Below are 17,869 nucleotides of genomic sequence, written 5' to 3' on the forward strand. Positions count from 1 at the left end.
ATTAGCATGTTCAGCTCAATAGGCAGCTCTCTTTAGTAACCTTATAGAATGGCTACGCCTAGTTCATGGTCAACACATAAAATGCTTTAAGTGTTATACATATCCATTAAATACATCCATGTCAGATATCAGTGCCTATAAGAGTATTTGCTTTTGTTAGAAGCTGCTTTTCCACCCATCTCCTCCTATTAATATAAGGAACTTTGAGTAAATTTCTTTAATGAAAATGTGCTTATTTCTTGTCACATACTATATTTCAAATCTACATTAAGTTATCTTTCAAGGAAAATATTATGTTCTAATCTGGAAAGAAAGATCTTCAGCTTCTTCAAAAGCCTATTGATCTTTCATTAAGGTTAAAAAAAACCCACCACTTACTACAAATGTATGCTACCTGCTAAATGTTGAACATTTCAGTGCATGTATTTTAGTGCATAGTAAATGTTTAACATTTTATGATATTCCTCTATATCCACAAAGTTCATTTGCAAATATCAGTGGGATCAGTTACAGCTTTCTTATATAAAACAATAAAATGCTTATATGTTACATCTCACTGATGTTATTTTTTGGGGGGGAGGGTTGTCCCACTGCATCAAAGATTTGATTTATATTCTAGAAAAGCAGCAGCAAACTCTTATATGACACAATAGCAGTACAGAGTGAGGATTAGTCCTGCCCCATTATGAATAGAGGCAAGGTGTTTTTCTGTGCTGTAGAAAGTGATTCTAACTTCCTCTCCTGCTCTAACTGAATATTATTTCTATCAAAACAGGAACAAATTAATAGGAAATTATTATCCTCAAGTAGGGGTAAAACAATCACATTAGTTCTAATATTATCAAATAAAATCTACTAGATGGTCTCCAGAACAAATCAATTGCTACTAACCTTATGAATTATAGTGAAGCCGAGTATTATTGTGCCAAAAAGAAAATAAATCTAAAGTCAACCCCCAACTCTGCAAGCTAGGCAATACTGCAAAATTATTAATATTTGATCTCATAGAACACATAATACTCTGGCATCAGTGATGGAAGTAAGAATAAGCAAAGGAAAAATCTGGTGTGAGAAACAGCAGCTTCGGGCAAAAAAAAAAGAGCCAAACAGAAGAGCTGGGCTTCTACCAATTTGAATCTATGATCGATACTGCCTGCTTTCAAGAATATTTTCTCCATTATGGTCAGAGCGAAAAACTTGTTTTTCCCTCTTAAAGGCAGATAGCATTTGCAGACAGATGCACTACCATGTTTATCAAAGGCAATGCTTTGGTTCTAGCCAGCTACATACGTATGTATGATATGAAGAATTACTAGTTGTGGCCTAGAGATCAAAGTGGAAAAAACATATTAGCCCTAGTCCCATATATTTGGACAGTTTGCAGATTTTCATTTATGAAACTTCAGGCACATTAATTCTTAGGTTTTGGAAGAAGAGGAATCAGCTTTCCAGTAACACAGGACAACATAGTCCTATTTTCTCTCTAATCGAATTCCAAGAATGAAGCCAGGATGTATTTAGTGGTGACTTATCTTCAATTTGCCATGAGGCATACAGTGACATACAGGGTTGACAAAGAGGGAAGGCAGGCTGGAACGCCGGTAGCTGCGCGGAGAGGCGGTGTGCATGGGCAGGACATTCTCCAGGGCTTTGGAAAGCTTTTCACCAAAGGTTTCCTCAGGGGCAGTCCGAAGGTAAGGAGGAGAAAGAGGTGCACACAACACTGATGGTGGAGTGGAAGGAGCACTGGGAGGAATTTGGGACAGAGGGGGGAAAGAAAGAGGGGAAGTACAAACCAACATGCTACAGCCACGCTGAGGCTAAGGAAGGAAACAAAAAGAAGTGAATACAAATCACATGACTAATGAGTTAGAACTGAGGGGGACACATTCATGACAATGGGCCAATGCTGTTCATAATGTACAGGGTATGAAGGAATTTGACAGCGACATCACATACAAGAAAAAGGATTATGTGCACCTCAGAGGCCTGCAGGTTTTCTTTTTGACTGTCAAATTCCATTCATTCTAAGTTTCCTACTACAAGTAGTTTAGATATATGCAGGAAGCTGTTATCTGCTCTTGTTACCCTGGCTGCATCAGAATGTGCCAAAGTTGTTTCCAGTGCCATTAAATGTGTTATCTGAAGGGCTGTAAAGTATTGGATTGAACACTGATTTGAAATTGGCAACATGGTATGTGCACAGATGTTTTTCTTCCTTCCAAATTTCAGCGTAACTGTCTTCAAGTATTTTTGCTGACACCAGACATTTCTTTTTAAAGTGAACAGGCTTCCTAAATAAACGATTTGACTAGTCATATCTAGTTCTTTATTCAGCAAGGATTGCAAGACATCAGGAATCAGGAATTGTGGAACACATTAAGACTAATTGTGACAGCTATCTTAAAATTAGAACTAGACCATCTTCTAGAAGAGGAGTTCGTTAGAACTGCTGCAATCTGCCTATACCCCAGAGGTCATTGGCTTATTTTTCTCATTGTGGACAAATTATCAACTAAATTACTGCTTTAAAATGTAATAGTTCCTCCAGTAGCCAGACCATTTCCCCCCAAATATGCTTCTGCATTTTTTCCCCTAGAGCTTCTTGGGAAAAACGAAAAGATCCGTCTCTTTCGGAGTCTTCTCTCCCAATGAGAATGCACTCAGAATTGAAACTTCCAGAAGGCTCTGGTGGAAGTTTTTCTGGGAGTCTTCGATTCATCATCCAAACCTGGTCTGCTCAGAAGAACTGTTAGCATATTCCCCTAGTGTTAGCCAGGATTATTCAACCTTGAAGCATGTGAAGATTGCTTAATGGGTTATTGATCCAAGCCATGTCCTTGAAGCAAAGCATAGGAACTCAAGCTGAGCCAAATTAAGAAAGAAGCACTTGAACAGAATGGAAAGATGCTTGGTTGGTAAAGACTGGCAAGATGTCTCCTTCAAGGAAGAATTACCTTCTGCAATAACTCTTGCCAGTGTAATTTACAGAAATATATAACCATAATAATGCAGATTACCTAAGCAGAAAGGCTGCATCCTCTACATAGAGATCAGTTATTTGAGGAACAGTTACTTTTTTGCCTGTCCACAGGCAGCAAGGGTTGTAAAAAGATTTCAGTAAAGGAGCAATTTTTCTAGAAGACCCCCAAAGTCAGCTCTGAAAACATACCAGAAAAGGGTACCAAATAAAGGATAACACAAATGAATACATGAAGTGGGAAAAGTAATTGTGCCCATGAGCAATTAAATGCAAGCTATAAAAAAAAGGCAACATAGAAGTGGGATCATTTAAAACTGCAGTGTTAGCATGCAGCATTCTATAACGGTTAGAAATACTTACCTTCTGTAGCTGTAATTAAAATCTTTATCAAATAGCTGGGTGTGTTGTGTAAGTTCATTGTGGCTTTTCAATCAAAAACTTCCTCACACAGCATTCCTGGCAAGCTAAATACTATTTCATATACCAGCATACACAATATCAGCAAATTACTGTTGCTGACACCTTGTACTTCCACTCCAAGATCTGTTGCATTCTCTACCCAACCTGAACCACTGCCAGAAGAAGGTATTTATATCACTCTGATGTCATTTTCCACTCACATAACATATCTGTACTTGCATTCAAACCTCAGGCTACAGGTTTTTTAAAAGTCTACACAAATCCCAGGATATCAAGCAAGGCTCTATTAAGTATTCGCTCTACTAATTCAGCTTTGGGCTTACCAGTCCAGGTGTCTGATAGCCTCCAGGCTGTTGCGATTGTGGCTGGCCAATAGGAACTGTATATCCTGGGGCTGGAACTGTTGAGATAGGCTGTTCGTGCTGGGAACCGTAGGAAGCAGTCTGCTGGCTACTCACACATGATTCAGTCAGGAGAGATGATCCTTGTCCACTGTCAATTGTGCCATCAGCTGTAAAGACCACAGAAGAGTGAGTTTTAAACTGCATCACAGAACTCATGCTGAGTCCAAGTTCCAAAATTGCTTAGATATTAATTTAAATTTACACATCATTAAGACACAGCAAGCAACACTCAATGCTATATGTCCCACCTCCCCAAATGCTACAACACAAAATCCCAGCATCTGCGCTCAAATGGAATATGGGCTATGATAGTAAGGAAGTCATACACCAAGGAAGGCAGCAGAGACAGATACAAGAATGCAGAAGCTCTAAGTCCTGCCCATTGCTCCTTTTATTTCCACAATAATGGATTGTATTTTTCTCCCAAGCCAAAATAGCTACAAAACTTTTTCATTAAAAGTGAAGAGGTTATCAAGAATATCTCAATTCCATGCTTCACAACCTAAGTTGTTATGGTCATATTATGGCATCACCTTAACGTGTCAATGTACACATCCACGAACATGCTCTTGGCTTCTTACTACTGCCTGTTGAAACATTTTAAGTTGTAGTGTTCTGGGCCATGGAACTTAGCGACCAAACTATATATATATATATACACACACAAGATGGAAATGATCTCTTCCTTCACCTTTTGATCACACAAGATGTCCTGAAGAATCACTCCATTCTTTCACATTATGTATTGACAGCCGGATGGCCTGTTTTCAGAAAGGCCGTTATCGTCATAGCCTTTATAATTTCTTAGTTCAACTGTTCCCCTGTGGTAGTGGTAGTCATGACCACATGTACCCTTTTGATAGCAAATGTACAATGTACCCAGAATCACTGTGCACTACGCAATGAACAGCTACCTGATCCATACATATCTGCAGTGCAGTCTCAACTACTCCAACACAACCATGATACATTCTGCCATATATATCCATCCTTGTCCTTTGGAACCTCATCCAGTGCAACATCTCCTCCTCCATGCTGGCTCTGCTAATCACTACAGTATCCAGTGTTGCCATCAAGATAGTTTAAAGTTCTTGTTAATCAGCCACTGTTATTTTTTGTGATGTGACACTGACAACTCAGAAATGCTATAGCCTAGAAAGACTCCAGCTCACTCCTCAAGCACTTACCTCTGCTTTCAAATGGCAACTTGGAAACCTGTGGGTAGACAGGCTGTTGTGTGCAAAAGGATATTTGGCATGCCTATCTTTAAAAACCAGAACCAAACACGACACACGTCAATACGGTCTGTATTTTTTCCCTTTGAGACAAACAGCACTGTGTGTTACTGCCCTGAGATGCATTATCCAGTGCCTTTGCTAAAGTATAGCATAGTGGTTGACTGCACGGATTTCAAACAATGCACTCAGTAATGAGTGCTTCCATCTGTAAGGAGATAAGATACATACTTGGAGTGGGGGATTATTTTGATCGCAGATCCACTCAAAATCTTATGGCTGTGGGGCAGAGCCGACCTTTGCGACAATGAACCATACCAGAGAGGACGTTTCACCTCAATGGTTTGGGAGAGGAGAGGTGGGATGGCTGGGGAGATTAAGGAACTGCTCCTTTTCTAGCAGTTACTTTCTGTTTTAAAAGAACAATATATGGCAGTGAAGTAGCAACAGCGCAGTTACTTTAACCAGAAAGAACAGGTGAGTTTTGTTCCCTTAACTAAGATTTTTTTGGGGCACGTTTTCATGCTCTTTCTGGAGCATTCCTTCCCTCACCACTTCTTCAATCCCTTCTTTCATATTTCATCTCTTCACACATTGTACCATATGTACTAGATTGCGTTTCATCTAATAGGCATGCCTAGTAAATCTTGCAGTTGTTTTTCAGCACAATGTAGCATCATTTCACTGCTCACTGTAAGCTTATGAGTTTCAGAAGGTGTGCGTAAGGAGAAAGGGAAAGAAATATCTCCCCAGTCCTAAGGTTTATATATAATTTGCTTTATAATTGAACAAACAATAGGGCTGGCGTTGGGAATGTTTGCTATATTTCTCACATGTGCAATTCTTCTGTGATTTAAAGCCGCCCTACTCTACTCTCTACTAGCTTTGTTGTTCTTCATTTGATGGGTGGCTTTTGGTAATTATGGCATCCCTAGTAGACCTGATGGGATTCCTGCTGAAGTCTTTAAAGAAGATGGGTCTGAACTTACACAACAACTTCATAAGCTCATTGAAAAAATCTGAATGAGGGAGGAGATCCCGGAAGACTTTAGGGATGCCATAATTATCACCTTTTTAAAGAAGGGTGATAGAACAGATTGTGGAAACTATCAAGGTATCTCTCTTCTTGCTACTGCAGGTAAAATCCTTGCAAGGATCCTCACAAATTGCCTCCTACCCATCTCAGAGGATGTCCTCTCCGAATCTCAAAATGGTTTCCGCCCTTCCAGAGGAACAGTGGAAATGATCTTCACTGCACAACAGCTTCAAGAAAAATGATGGGAGCAGAATTGACCTTTATATATGGCGTTTATTGATCTGACTAAGGCCTTTGATACTGTGAATCGAACCACTCCCTGGACCATCCTTCTGAAAACTGGATGCCCTGATAAATTTGTGAATATTTTGCGACTCCATGACAGCGACAATTTTGGATAACAATGGCTTTCAGAGCGATCCATTCAGAGTCGGATCAGGAGCAAAACAGAGATGTGTCATTTCTCCTACCTTATTTGCTATCTTCACTGCTATGATTCTACACCTTACTGAGGGAAAACTTCCTGCTAGTATGGAAATCATATATCGAACAGATGGAAAGCTTTTTAATCTCAGTAGGCTGAAAGCAAAAAGTAAGGTAATGTCAACCTCTGTCGTAGAACTTCAATATGCTGATGATAATGTAGTCTCTGCAATTCAGAGAAAGACCTTCAAACTATCCGAATTGTCTTTGCAGAAGCATATGGAAAGCTTGGGCTCTCATTTAATATTAAAAAAACCTAAAGTGCTTCATCAACAGGTGCAAACTAGTCCCTCTGTAGCACCATCAATCCAGGTTAATGGTGTGATGCTGGAGAACATTGCTCACTTCCCCTATCTTGGCACCTGTCTCTCTGTAAAAGCTGACATTGATGCTGAAATTCAACATCATCTGAGCTCTGCAAGTGCCGCATTCTCCTGAGTGAAGTGTAGAGTGTTCGAAGATCGGGATATTCGCAGGGAGACCAAAATGCTTATTTACAAAGCCATTATACTACCGACCTTACTGTACGCCTGTGAAACGTGGACCATTTATAAACGCCACTCCCAGCTTCTTGAAAGTTTCCACCAACGCTGCCTCCAGAAAATTCTGCAAATTACTTGGGAAGGTAGGCGGACTAATGTTAGCGTTTTGGAAGAAGCAAAGACTACCAGTGTTGAAACAATGATCCTTCAACATCAACTTCGCTGGCCTGGCCATGTTGTTCAAATGCCTGATCACCGTCTTCCAGAGCAGCTACTTTACTCCCAACTTAAGGATGGAAAATGGAATATCGGTGGACAGCAAGAGAGGTTTAAAGATGTTCTTAAAGCAAATCCAAAAAAATGTAACATGAGCATTAAGAACTGGGAAGTCTTGGCCCATGAAAGTCCCAAATGGAGGTCAGCTATTATCAAAGGTGCTATGGACTTCGAAGAAGCACAAATACAGGGCGAACAGGACAATCAACCTAAGCGGAAGGCACGTCAAACAAATCCTCATCGCAACCAACATCCATCTGGAAACCTATGTCCTCACTGTGGGAGGCTGTTTGGATCCAAGATTGGCCTCCACAGTCACACTCACTGTTAAAGACCTTATCTTGGAAGACAATCTTACTCACCCATGAGTGATCGGCAATGATAAATGACTCTACTCTCTATTTAGAGAAAAGAGCAGCGCTTGGCCCCAGAAGAACAGGCATTTTCTTAGCAAAATACGCTGACTTTGAAATTAAAGTTGCTGTTATCTATTTCTGTGGATGGACATGGTTGAATGATTTCTTGCAGCTGCATTTCTCAAAACATAATTTAACTTTATTTTCTACACAAGTGAAAAACGGTCACAAACTGGGCAGTGCTGACTTTTAAGCATCAGGAATCCTACACAGTGCTATAAAAATTAAATATAACCAGAGCTTTATAAACAAGTAATGAGATGCATAAAAATGTACCATCTTGTACAGTAATGTAATAGAGGAAAAAAACATTGATAATATTTCATGGTACAGTAATAAACAGTAGGTAACTTCGCCCCACTGGCTCTTCCTCTTTCCCAGGCTGATCTCTTGTTAAGAGAGGGTTCATGTCCAACCAGGGCAGGGTGGAGTGGGGATGGATGATTCTGCTAAGGCACAATAGATTGCTATAAGTATCCTACCAATAGGTATAATGGATGGAAAGTTGTTGCAGAGTTGCCACTTGTTCATTTAGTGTGCCTGTGATGAATTCCCACCAAACCCCTTGCCTCTCTAGGGCAGTGGTATGGATCTCCATGCACCTCTTGAATTCAGAATCAAAATAGCACATGGATGTGGCCATGATTTGGCTAGAGTCCTTAAACTTTTTTTTTTGCAGTGTGTGGTTTGCAATCAACTCTTCTTTGAGATTCCTTATTATCAAGCTTGTAAGGATCTTCACATTTGCTCCACAGTTTCCCTGATAGCCTTAACAAAATCCTTTGCAAGCTGTACATTGTTACTTTCTTGATCCTGAGTCTGCTGGCCCTTTGTGTGCAGATCAATGGTACCTCTTCCTTGGCTTTCCAGCAGGCACAACATAGTCTCATGGTAGCTCTTCAACTATGCCTGAACCCAGTATCAGTGCACAATGGGAGGTGAACAGTGGCAGTACTTTTTTAATGGCAGCACTGCCACTCACTGGAATAAGGCAGCACGGCAAAAAGGCTAGGGAACTCCAAGTTAGTGGCAGCAGCCCCACAAGTGCACATACATGGCAGCATTACCAACCTAGAGGTCTGTCCACTGCCACCTCGCCCCATCCGATCAAGCACAGTACTGCCACCAGGAGGGAATTGATGCTACCTGCACAGCCATCACCACCATGCCACCCTGGGCTCCTACTGGGATAAAAATTTAATAAATAAATAAATAATAAATATTGATATTAATCCCACATCACCTTGATCTGTGTTTTAGTACTTTTCCTTCTTCCTCCTACATGAGCATTTCAGTTCTGGAGGAGTGGGAAGAGGGAAGATAGAACACTGAAGATATAATTGTGAATGATAAGTAGGTTAGAGTGCTATAAAGTGGAACTGATGATTGCATGATCACGTCAAGGTTCCCAACTTCTACACAGAGCCATGGGTGGTGGGCACTCTCATTCTGGCTTTTTTTGGTGAGGAGTATCATATTCAGGAGTATTGGAAAATGTTGAATCAGTCCCCAAAAGTTCATAGCAAATCCAAGGGTAAAGTCATCAGTACCCTCATCTCCACTGTACAGTTTGTTTGTTTATATATAGAGAGAGCACCAGTGTGGTGTAGTGGTTAGAGTGTTGGACTACGACCTGGGAGACTAGGGTTCGAATCCCCACATAGCCATGAAGTGTGACCTTGGGCCAGTCACTGCCTCTCAGCCTCAGAGGAAGGCAATGGTAAACCACTTCTGAATACCGCTTACCATGAAAACCCTATTTATAGGTTCACCGTAAGTCAGGATCGACTTGAAGGCAGTCCATTTTCATATAAACCATAAAAACATATTTTTAAAAAAGGCTTTAAAATATTTTTAAAAAGTAATTCCAACACAGATGCAGACTGGGATAAGGTCTCTACTTAAAAGGCTTATTGAAAGAGGGAGGTTTTCAATAGGCACCAAAAAGATTATGAGATTTGCACTGGCTGCCCTTTAGCTACTGGGCTAAGTTCAAGGTTGGTGTACAAACCCTATATAGCTTGGGACCAGATTCTTCTACCCCTTATGTACCTAGTCGATCACTACGCTCTGTTGGTGAGGGCCTCCTGTTCATACCACATTTTTAGGAGGTCTGTTCTGTGCAACATAGGAAGCAAACCTTTAGTGTAGTGGCACCTACCCTTTGGAATTTCCTCCCCTTACATATTAGTTAGGCACATTCTTTCAGCAGCAGGGCGACATGTTGGCAATATCCTGCCCCAATAAGCAGTTGTGCTGCCACATTATGTGCCAGCTGCAGCTTCCGGATTAGCCTCAAGGGCAGCCCCACATACGAGTGCATTACAGCCGCAGCCAAAGCTGGTAAAAGGCACACCTAGCCACTGAGGACACCTGGGTCTCTAGCAACAAAGATGGATCCAGGAGCACCTCCACCCTACAAACCTGCTCTTTCAGAGGGAGTACCACCCCATCCAAAGCAGGCAACTGACCATTTATCCGAACTCAGAAACCACCAACCCACAGCAGCAGCGTCTTGCTAGGATTCAGACTCAGTTTATTGTCCCTCATCCAGCCCATCATTGAGTCCAGGAATCTGTCCAGGGTTTGCACGGCCTCTTCCGATTCAGATGATACAGAGAAACAGAGCTGGGTATCATCAGCATACTGCTGACACCTCACCACAAATCTCCTAATGACCGCTCCCAAGGGCTTCATAGAAATGGTTTGCCTTCAGGATGGTATCCTGCAGCACTCCACAGTACAATTGCCAGGGGGCCGAAAGACAATCGCCCAATGCTATTCTCTGAAAACAACCCTGGAGATAGGATAGGAACCACTGGAAAACAGTGCCTCCAATACCCATCTCACCAAGTCAATCCAGAAGGATACCATGGTCAATGGTATCAAAAGCCCCCAAGATATCAAGTAAGAATAACAAGATTGCACTCCCCCTGTCCTTCTCTCAATAAAGGTCATCCCTCGGGGCAACCAAGGCTGATTCAGTCCCATAACCAGGCCTGAACCTAGATTGGAATGGGTCAAGATAATCTGTTTCATCCAAGAGTACTTGCATCTGCTGCGCCACAACTCTCTCAATCACCTTCCTGAAAAAGAGGGTGTTTGCGACCGGGTGGTAGTTGTCACAAGCCAATGGGTCCAGGATAGGCTTTTTCAAGAGCGGTCAGATCACCACCTCTTTCAGGCCAGCTGGAACCACTCTCTCCCACAACAAAGTGTTGACCACACCTTGAATCCACTTGATCAACCCCCCTCTGCAAGCTTTAATAGGCCAAGAAGGGCAAGGGTCGTTGGAGAGAACACATTGCTGGCTGCATTGTCGAAAGTACCTTGTCCACGTCATCAGGCCACATCAACTGAAATGATACCAAGAAGTTGCAGCAGACATTGCAGTGGACACCTCACTGGAGACTACAGTAGATGTGGACAGGGCATCAAGATTGCTATGGAGGCAAGCAACGTTATCCTCAAAATGCCTTGCAAACAATTCACAGTAGGCTCCGAAGGGTCTAAAACTCCATTTCCTGGAGCTGATATCAACAGACCCCTGACAATATGGAAAACCTCCACTGGACAGCTACTTGAGGATGCGATGGTGGCAGAGAAGTGGGCCTTCTTCGCCGCCCTCACCACCACACAGTAGGCATGGTTATGATGTTTTACTCATGCCCGATCAGCATCACAGCATGTCTTTCGCCACTTGCGCTTTAGCTGTTGTCCAGCCTGTTTCATTGCCCTTAGTTCACTGGTGTACCAAGGTGCAACCTGGGCTCTACAATGCCGGAGAAGGCACTCAGGGGCAACCGTGTTAAGAGGCCTCATTGTTCCACAGTGTGACAAGGGCTTCAACAGGCTCACCTGTATTATCTACTGGGAACTTCCCCAGGGCATTCAGGAATCCAGTGGATTCCATTAGTCTCCGGGGGCAGACCATCTTCATCTGTCCACCACCCCTGCAGGAAAGGATCTGAGCTGTAAGTCTAAACTTCATCCAGAAATGGTCTGACCATGACAATGGAGTGACATCCACCCCTCTATCTCCAGAGCACCCCTTCCTTCATCTGGAGCAAAACCAAGTCGAGGGTATGCCCTGCCCTATGTGTCAGGCTGGAGACAACTTGAGACAGCCCCATGGTCATAATGGGGCCATGAAGTCCTGAACCAGAACACTAGAGGCAGCCTCAGCATGAACACTAAAATCACCCAGAACAATCATTTTGGGGTCCTCCAATACCACAGCCAAGATGGCTTCCACCAGCTCGGTCAGAGAAGATGCTGGGCAGCAGGGTGGGCGGTACACCAGTAGCACCCCCAGTTTACTGTCTCCTTGGCCAGGTACAGGCCCTCACAGCCAGCTCCAAGATGGAGTGGTTTCATGGTGACAGAGATGGAAGTTCTGTAGACTGCAGCAACCCCTCCCCCCCATCCTTGTAGCCTGTGCTGGTGTTGCACCGAGTATCCAGGTGGGCAAAACTGGGTCAAATCAACCCACCCACCCAGGTCTCAGTAATACACAGTAGGACTCTGAGAGAATTGGGAACCATCAGACTCACTCAGTATCTTTCACACAGGACACCTCTACTCCCTTCCCCCTGCCGTCTCACACCCAGAGAGGGCCAGTCTTCTGCCAGTTGCAGACTCCCACTCTGAAGGCATCTGGTGACTTTCTCTTATCATACAATTCACTGCACAGGCTCTCACCCTGTGCAGGAACTACACATAGCTGTACGCCCTCCCTACTACCAATCTCCTCTAGATTGGTTTTAAAAAAATAGAAGAGAGTAGTGCTCTCGCGACTCCCTAACGGGCTCCTCAAGGAACAATCCAGCTTGGATGGCTTTAAAAGAAGATTAGACAAATTCGTGGAGGACAGGGCTATCAATGGCTACTAGCCATGATGGCTGTGCTCTGCCACCCTAGTCAGAGGCAGCATGCTTCTGAAAACCAGTTGCCGGAAGCCTCAGGAGGGGAGAGTGTTCTTGCACTCAGGTCCTGCTTGCGGGCTTCCCCCAGGCACCTGGTTGGCCACTGTGAGAACAGGATGCTGGACTAGATGGGCCACTGGCCTGATCCAGCAGGCTCTTCTTATGTTCTTAATCTCCTTTTCGGTTACCCCTTCTGTGGCAACCCCGCTGGCAGCAGACCTGCCACCCAAGGGCAGACAGGTTTTTATACCCCGTCCAGCCAGGAGCTGATGCAAGAGGCTGCACAATTGACTGCAGCCTCTCTCTGGATTCAGGGTCAAGTAGGGGTCATACTGCCTCTGACGGTAGCTAATTTGTTGTAGAATTGCATGTTTCAAACATAGAGGGTTTACTATGAGTGGTGACTTCCTTAATTTTACACCTCTGGAACTGATTGGTAAGTTTACAAAGAACCCATATCCTTCTCCATTACTTGGCCCTTTGCCTCTATGACATCAGCTTCGGGAGTCCTAAGCAAGCAGGCTGGAGAGGGGGCCTTGCCAACAAGCTAGTGGCAAGAAAGAGAGTCTATTGCCAAACAGAATGAGAAGGGAAAGCGAGGTCTGAAAAAGCAACCACAAGAGTTTCTTATTTGCATGATTTCTGGCTGCTGTTGTGCTGCCTCTCTGTAGCCAGGCAGTGATTGAGGCAGAGCACTGAAACAATTTAGAATCAAGCCAGGCTAGTGGGTTCTTATTTTAATAACCAACCATAGTTAATGTAAGCCAAAACTCACAAGCAAATTTCAAACCATGGTTTTGGGACTGTGGTTTGGCCAGACAAACAATACTTAGTTGGCTAATGCAGGTGTTGACATTCAAAACACAGTTAAGCTAAACAAACTGTGATTTAGTGTTACATCCAAATGCAGTCAGTGTCTTCCAAAATGGGAGAATCCACTTTGTTAATAATGAGGTTGTACACAGAGAGCATGTTTTCTTGCACAGGCCAGAAATCTAATTTTGCATCTGGGGTAGTTCCCTGGTGATTTGAAGATGATGTGAAATCACAAGAATAATGCCCTTCTTTCAGGCAAACAAGTTGTCTCCAATTTATAACCTTCCCTGACAGCTCAGCCATTTTATGTATGTACGCCTTTTATTTATTTATTAAATTTATATTCCGCCCTTCCTGCCAAACGGAGCCCAGGGCAACAAACAGGCAATAAAACGCTAAGAACATCTATAAAACAATTCTAACGCAGATGCAGACTGGGAGACATGTCTCTACTTAAAAGACTTGTTGAAAGAGACAGGTCTTCAGTAAGATCTGAGAAGACAACAGAGATTCCTTGCTACTGGCACAGTTGCCATCTTGGCTAAGCTGCACTGAACTTTGCTCTAATAATGCCTCACTGTGACCAGCAGCTGTTCCTTCTTTTTGCCAGGAGTAAGTCAGACACTGCTAGGCAGGAAATAACTTTGATGAAGCACACATATCCCTACTCTGTATCCCTCCTTATTGTTCAAACACTTAGGGTAACAAGAGCTTTTGCTTACAGATCATAAAGTTGGTAGTCTTCCAATCCTGTACCATTCCAGGCACTGAAAGAAATAAGAATTTCATTGGATCATGTTCCCCACTACAGATAGAAGAACCACTGTAAAAAGCACATGGGGACTTGCTTTGAAAGTGCTTTCTCTCTCGGGGTGAATGAAACATCCATCAACTAATGTGCTAACCCATCCTTCTGCCCAGGAGAGGTAAGGAAACACGTGACTAAGCTTCATAGAATCAGAGTTGGAAGGGGCCTAGAAGGCCTTTTGAGTCCAACCCCCTGCTCAATGCAGAAATCCAAATTAAAGCATACCTGGCAGGTGGCTGTCCAGCTGCCTCTTGAATGCCTCCAGCATTGGAGAGCCCACCACCTCTCTAGGTCATTGGTTTCATTGTCATACTGCTCTAACATTTAGGAAGTTTTTCCTTATGTTCAGTTGAAATCTGGCTTCCTGCAACTTGAGTCCATCACTCTGTGTCCTGCACTGTGGGATGATCGAGAAGAGATCCTGGTCCTCCCTCTGTGTGACAACCTTTCAAGTACCTGAAGAGTGCTATCATATCTCCCCTCAGTCTTCTCTTCTCCAGGCTAAACATGCCCAGTTCTTTCAGTCCCTCCTCACAGGACTTTGTTTCCAGTCCCCTGATCATCCTTGTTGCCCTCCTCTGAACCTGTTCCAGTTTGTCTGCATCCTTCTTAAAGTGTGGTGTCCAGAACTGGACGCAGTTCTCAAGATGAGGCCTAACCAGTGCTGAATAGAGAGGAACTAATACTTCACGCTATTTGGAAATGACACTTCTATTAATGAAGTCTAAAATAGCATTGGGCTTTTTTGCAGCCACATAGCACTGTTGGCTCATATTCAGGTTGTGATCAACAATAATCCCAAGATCCTTCTTGCATGTAGTATGGCTGAGCCAAGTATCCCCCATCTTATAATTGTGCACTTAAGTTTCTCCTTCCTAGATGTAGAAATTTGCACTTATCCCTGTTAAATTTCATTCTGTTGTTTTCAGCCCAATGCTCCAACCTATCAAGGTCCCTTTGAATTTTGTTTCTGTCTTCCAGGGCATTAGCTATCCCTCCCAATTTTGTATCATCAACAAATTTGATAAGCATTCCCTACACCTCCTCATCCAAGTCATTACTAAAAACGTTGAACAGCATTGGGCACAGGACTGAGCCCTACAATATCCCACTGGTTACCTCTCCCCAGTTTGAAAAGAAACCCTTCATAAGCACTCTTTGAGTATGATTCTGTATCCAACTGTGGTTCCATCCAGCTCACATTTAGCTAGCTTGCTAATCTGAATATCATGGGACACTTTGTCAAAAGCTATGCTGAAGTTGAGATATATTACAGCATTTCACAGTTTACCAGGGTGTTACTCGATCAAAAAACGAGGTAAATTTAGTCTGGCAGGATTTGTTCTTCATAAATCCATGTTGGTGTCTAGTAATCACAGCATTGTTTTCAAGGTGCTTACAGTCTGACCACTTCATAATTTGCTCCAGAATTTTCCCAGGGATTGATATCAGGCTGACTGGTCTGTAGTTTCCAGGTTCCTTCCTTTTGCCCTTTTTGAAAATAGGGACATTAGCTCTCCTCCAGTCATCTGGCACTTCCCCAGTCCTCCATGATTTCGCAAACATAATAAACAGCAGTTCTGAGAGTTCTTCAGCCAGTTCCTTCAATACTCTAGGATGCAGTTTATCGGGCCCTGACGATTTGAACTCATTCAAAGTGGTTAGGTATCCCTTGACCGTTTGCCTATCGATCTCAAGCTCCAATCCTGCCCCTTCTATTTCATGTTTCCCAGGAGGGTCATAGACCCTTTTCTAGGAGAAGACTGAGCCAAAGTAGGAATTGAGCCTTTCTGCCTTTTCTTTGTCATCTGTTATGATTTTGCCATCCTCATTGAGTAGCTGTACCACCATTTATTTTCTCTGTCTTTTAATATGGATGTACCCAAAGAAAGCTTTTTTGTTGCTTTTTGGCATCTCTCAGTATCTATCCAAGTCCTTGGTGCCTCCACCCAGCCCCAACCCTGCCAGTTAAAATCCATGGCTCAGCCAAAGATAGAGATCTGAGGAGTACTAGAAGTCAAGTTTAAACTCTGGAAGAACCAAGCTGGAGAGTAAAAAACAGAAGTGCCAGAAAATAGCTCCAACCAATTTCCCGAGGAGGCCCAGCACAAGCTGGCGAGCAAGGAACTGAATCTGTTTGAGAAAAACAATGCCCTGGTCCTGGAGGATACTAGCTTGAAGGGTGCCATATGGATGTCTCTGTATCCACCAAGAAAGAAATTCACGTTCACAGTAAGTACCCAATATACTTCTCTCTGCCTGGGGAGAAGGAGGCATCTATCAACTAATCTGATGTATCCTAGTTTATAGGGTGCGCTGATAAGAAAGCCAGTCAAGTATGCTATGAGGAAAGATTCACCACTTTACTGTAAAAAAGAGCATATAAAACAGGGTAAACAACAGATTAAAGGCAGACAATCTAAGTTATAATAAAAAACAGTTTGAGAAGGACTGAAAAAAATTGTCCTGGGCAAGACAGGACAGAAACTGGGGAGGAAACACCAGGAACTGGGCTAGACACTGAAGCTCAGTCATATGATAGCTCAGTCACCCGATTCCCTGCCTTTCCTAGGTGGAATGACAATCTAAGTCAATGGATGCCTTCTTCATCTCAAGCAAGGAAATCTAATTTTCACATTACAGACAACTACTTGGCCAATTCCAATACATAATCCACTAGGTTTTTGCCTCAGTCTTCCAGTTTCCTCAACCACCAATCTGCCTAGGATGACTACCAATTGCCCCAGGGAAAACAAAATCACCTGCCTGCACTCTTATCACAAAGATGCTGGCCTATTCTTCCCCTGCTGGGAAAATACAGTGTACAGTATAATGACTGATCTATCATCTGGCATCAGAAACAGAAGCTCTGGCATGTACAGTTGCTATAGTGACTAGTGCCATGTGGGCACTCTCCCTTACCACTTTCACAAGATTAACTGCAGGACTGGGAAGAGCATGCAGCTTCAATACTGCACCTAAGGAAAATGCATGTGAGCCGACACATGCAGCATAAAGAGTAGAAATGCTCCGTTTTGGTGGTGGCCTCCAGATTGTAGAATTCCCTCTCTCCTGAGATGTGCCTCAATGCTACAAATGTTTCATCAACTTTTTAAAACCTATTTATTTTGGGCTACCTTTTCTTAAATGAAAAGGCCTTTTTTAAATAAAAGAGCTATGAGCAGCTTTTTTCTGGTAAAAGTTAATATTGGTTTATATCTTGTAACTGGCATATGTTTTTAAAGGATTTGTTAATATTGCTGCCTTGGCAATTTAAATCTTATGATGTGTAAGACACCTTGAGTGGGCTTAGCTATGCCTAAAAACACAGCCTATAAATAATTTTATATAAATAAATAAAGTGCAAGTTGTATTATCACACACTAGTTTAGAAGCTTGTTCTACTCATATAAGCTTATGTCTTAAATATGTAGTGAGGTATCTTTGTAAGCATAGAAATACATTCTAAGTTTTGTTGCAAGGTTTTTTTTTTTTTTTTTGAAGCATTAGCTGATAGACAAGGGTGGTGGTAATTCTGTACATAGGCTCTGCTAGCTTTTGGTTGCATTCAGGAGGCACAGAAAT

The 17,869-nt window shown here is 42.8% G+C and overlaps 1 protein-coding gene across 5 annotated transcripts in view; it reads right to left on the reverse strand.

Annotated features, from left to right (window-relative positions):
• The window catches only part of WNK1 (WNK lysine deficient protein kinase 1), a 160,920-nt gene that overhangs the window by 45,459 nt on the left and 97,592 nt on the right, over positions 1-17,869 (reverse strand). For 3 of the 5 annotated variants that reach the window (XM_061638652.1, XM_061638651.1, XM_061638654.1), the window contains exons 8-9: positions 3,727-3,914; positions 1,566-1,820 (exon numbers count right to left, since the gene is read on the reverse strand). In XM_061638652.1, coding sequence (XP_061494636.1) covers positions 1,566-1,820; positions 3,727-3,914 — 443 coding nt within the window. The remainder of the gene's footprint in view (positions 1-1,565; positions 1,821-3,726; positions 3,915-17,869) is intronic. The other 2 variants (XM_061638653.1, XM_061638655.1) reach the window with 1 other exon arrangement.

The sequence above is a fragment of the Rhineura floridana genome, chromosome 8 (assembly GCF_030035675.1).
Source record: "Rhineura floridana isolate rRhiFlo1 chromosome 8, rRhiFlo1.hap2, whole genome shotgun sequence".
Lineage (NCBI taxonomy): Eukaryota > Metazoa > Chordata > Lepidosauria > Squamata > Rhineuridae > Rhineura > Rhineura floridana.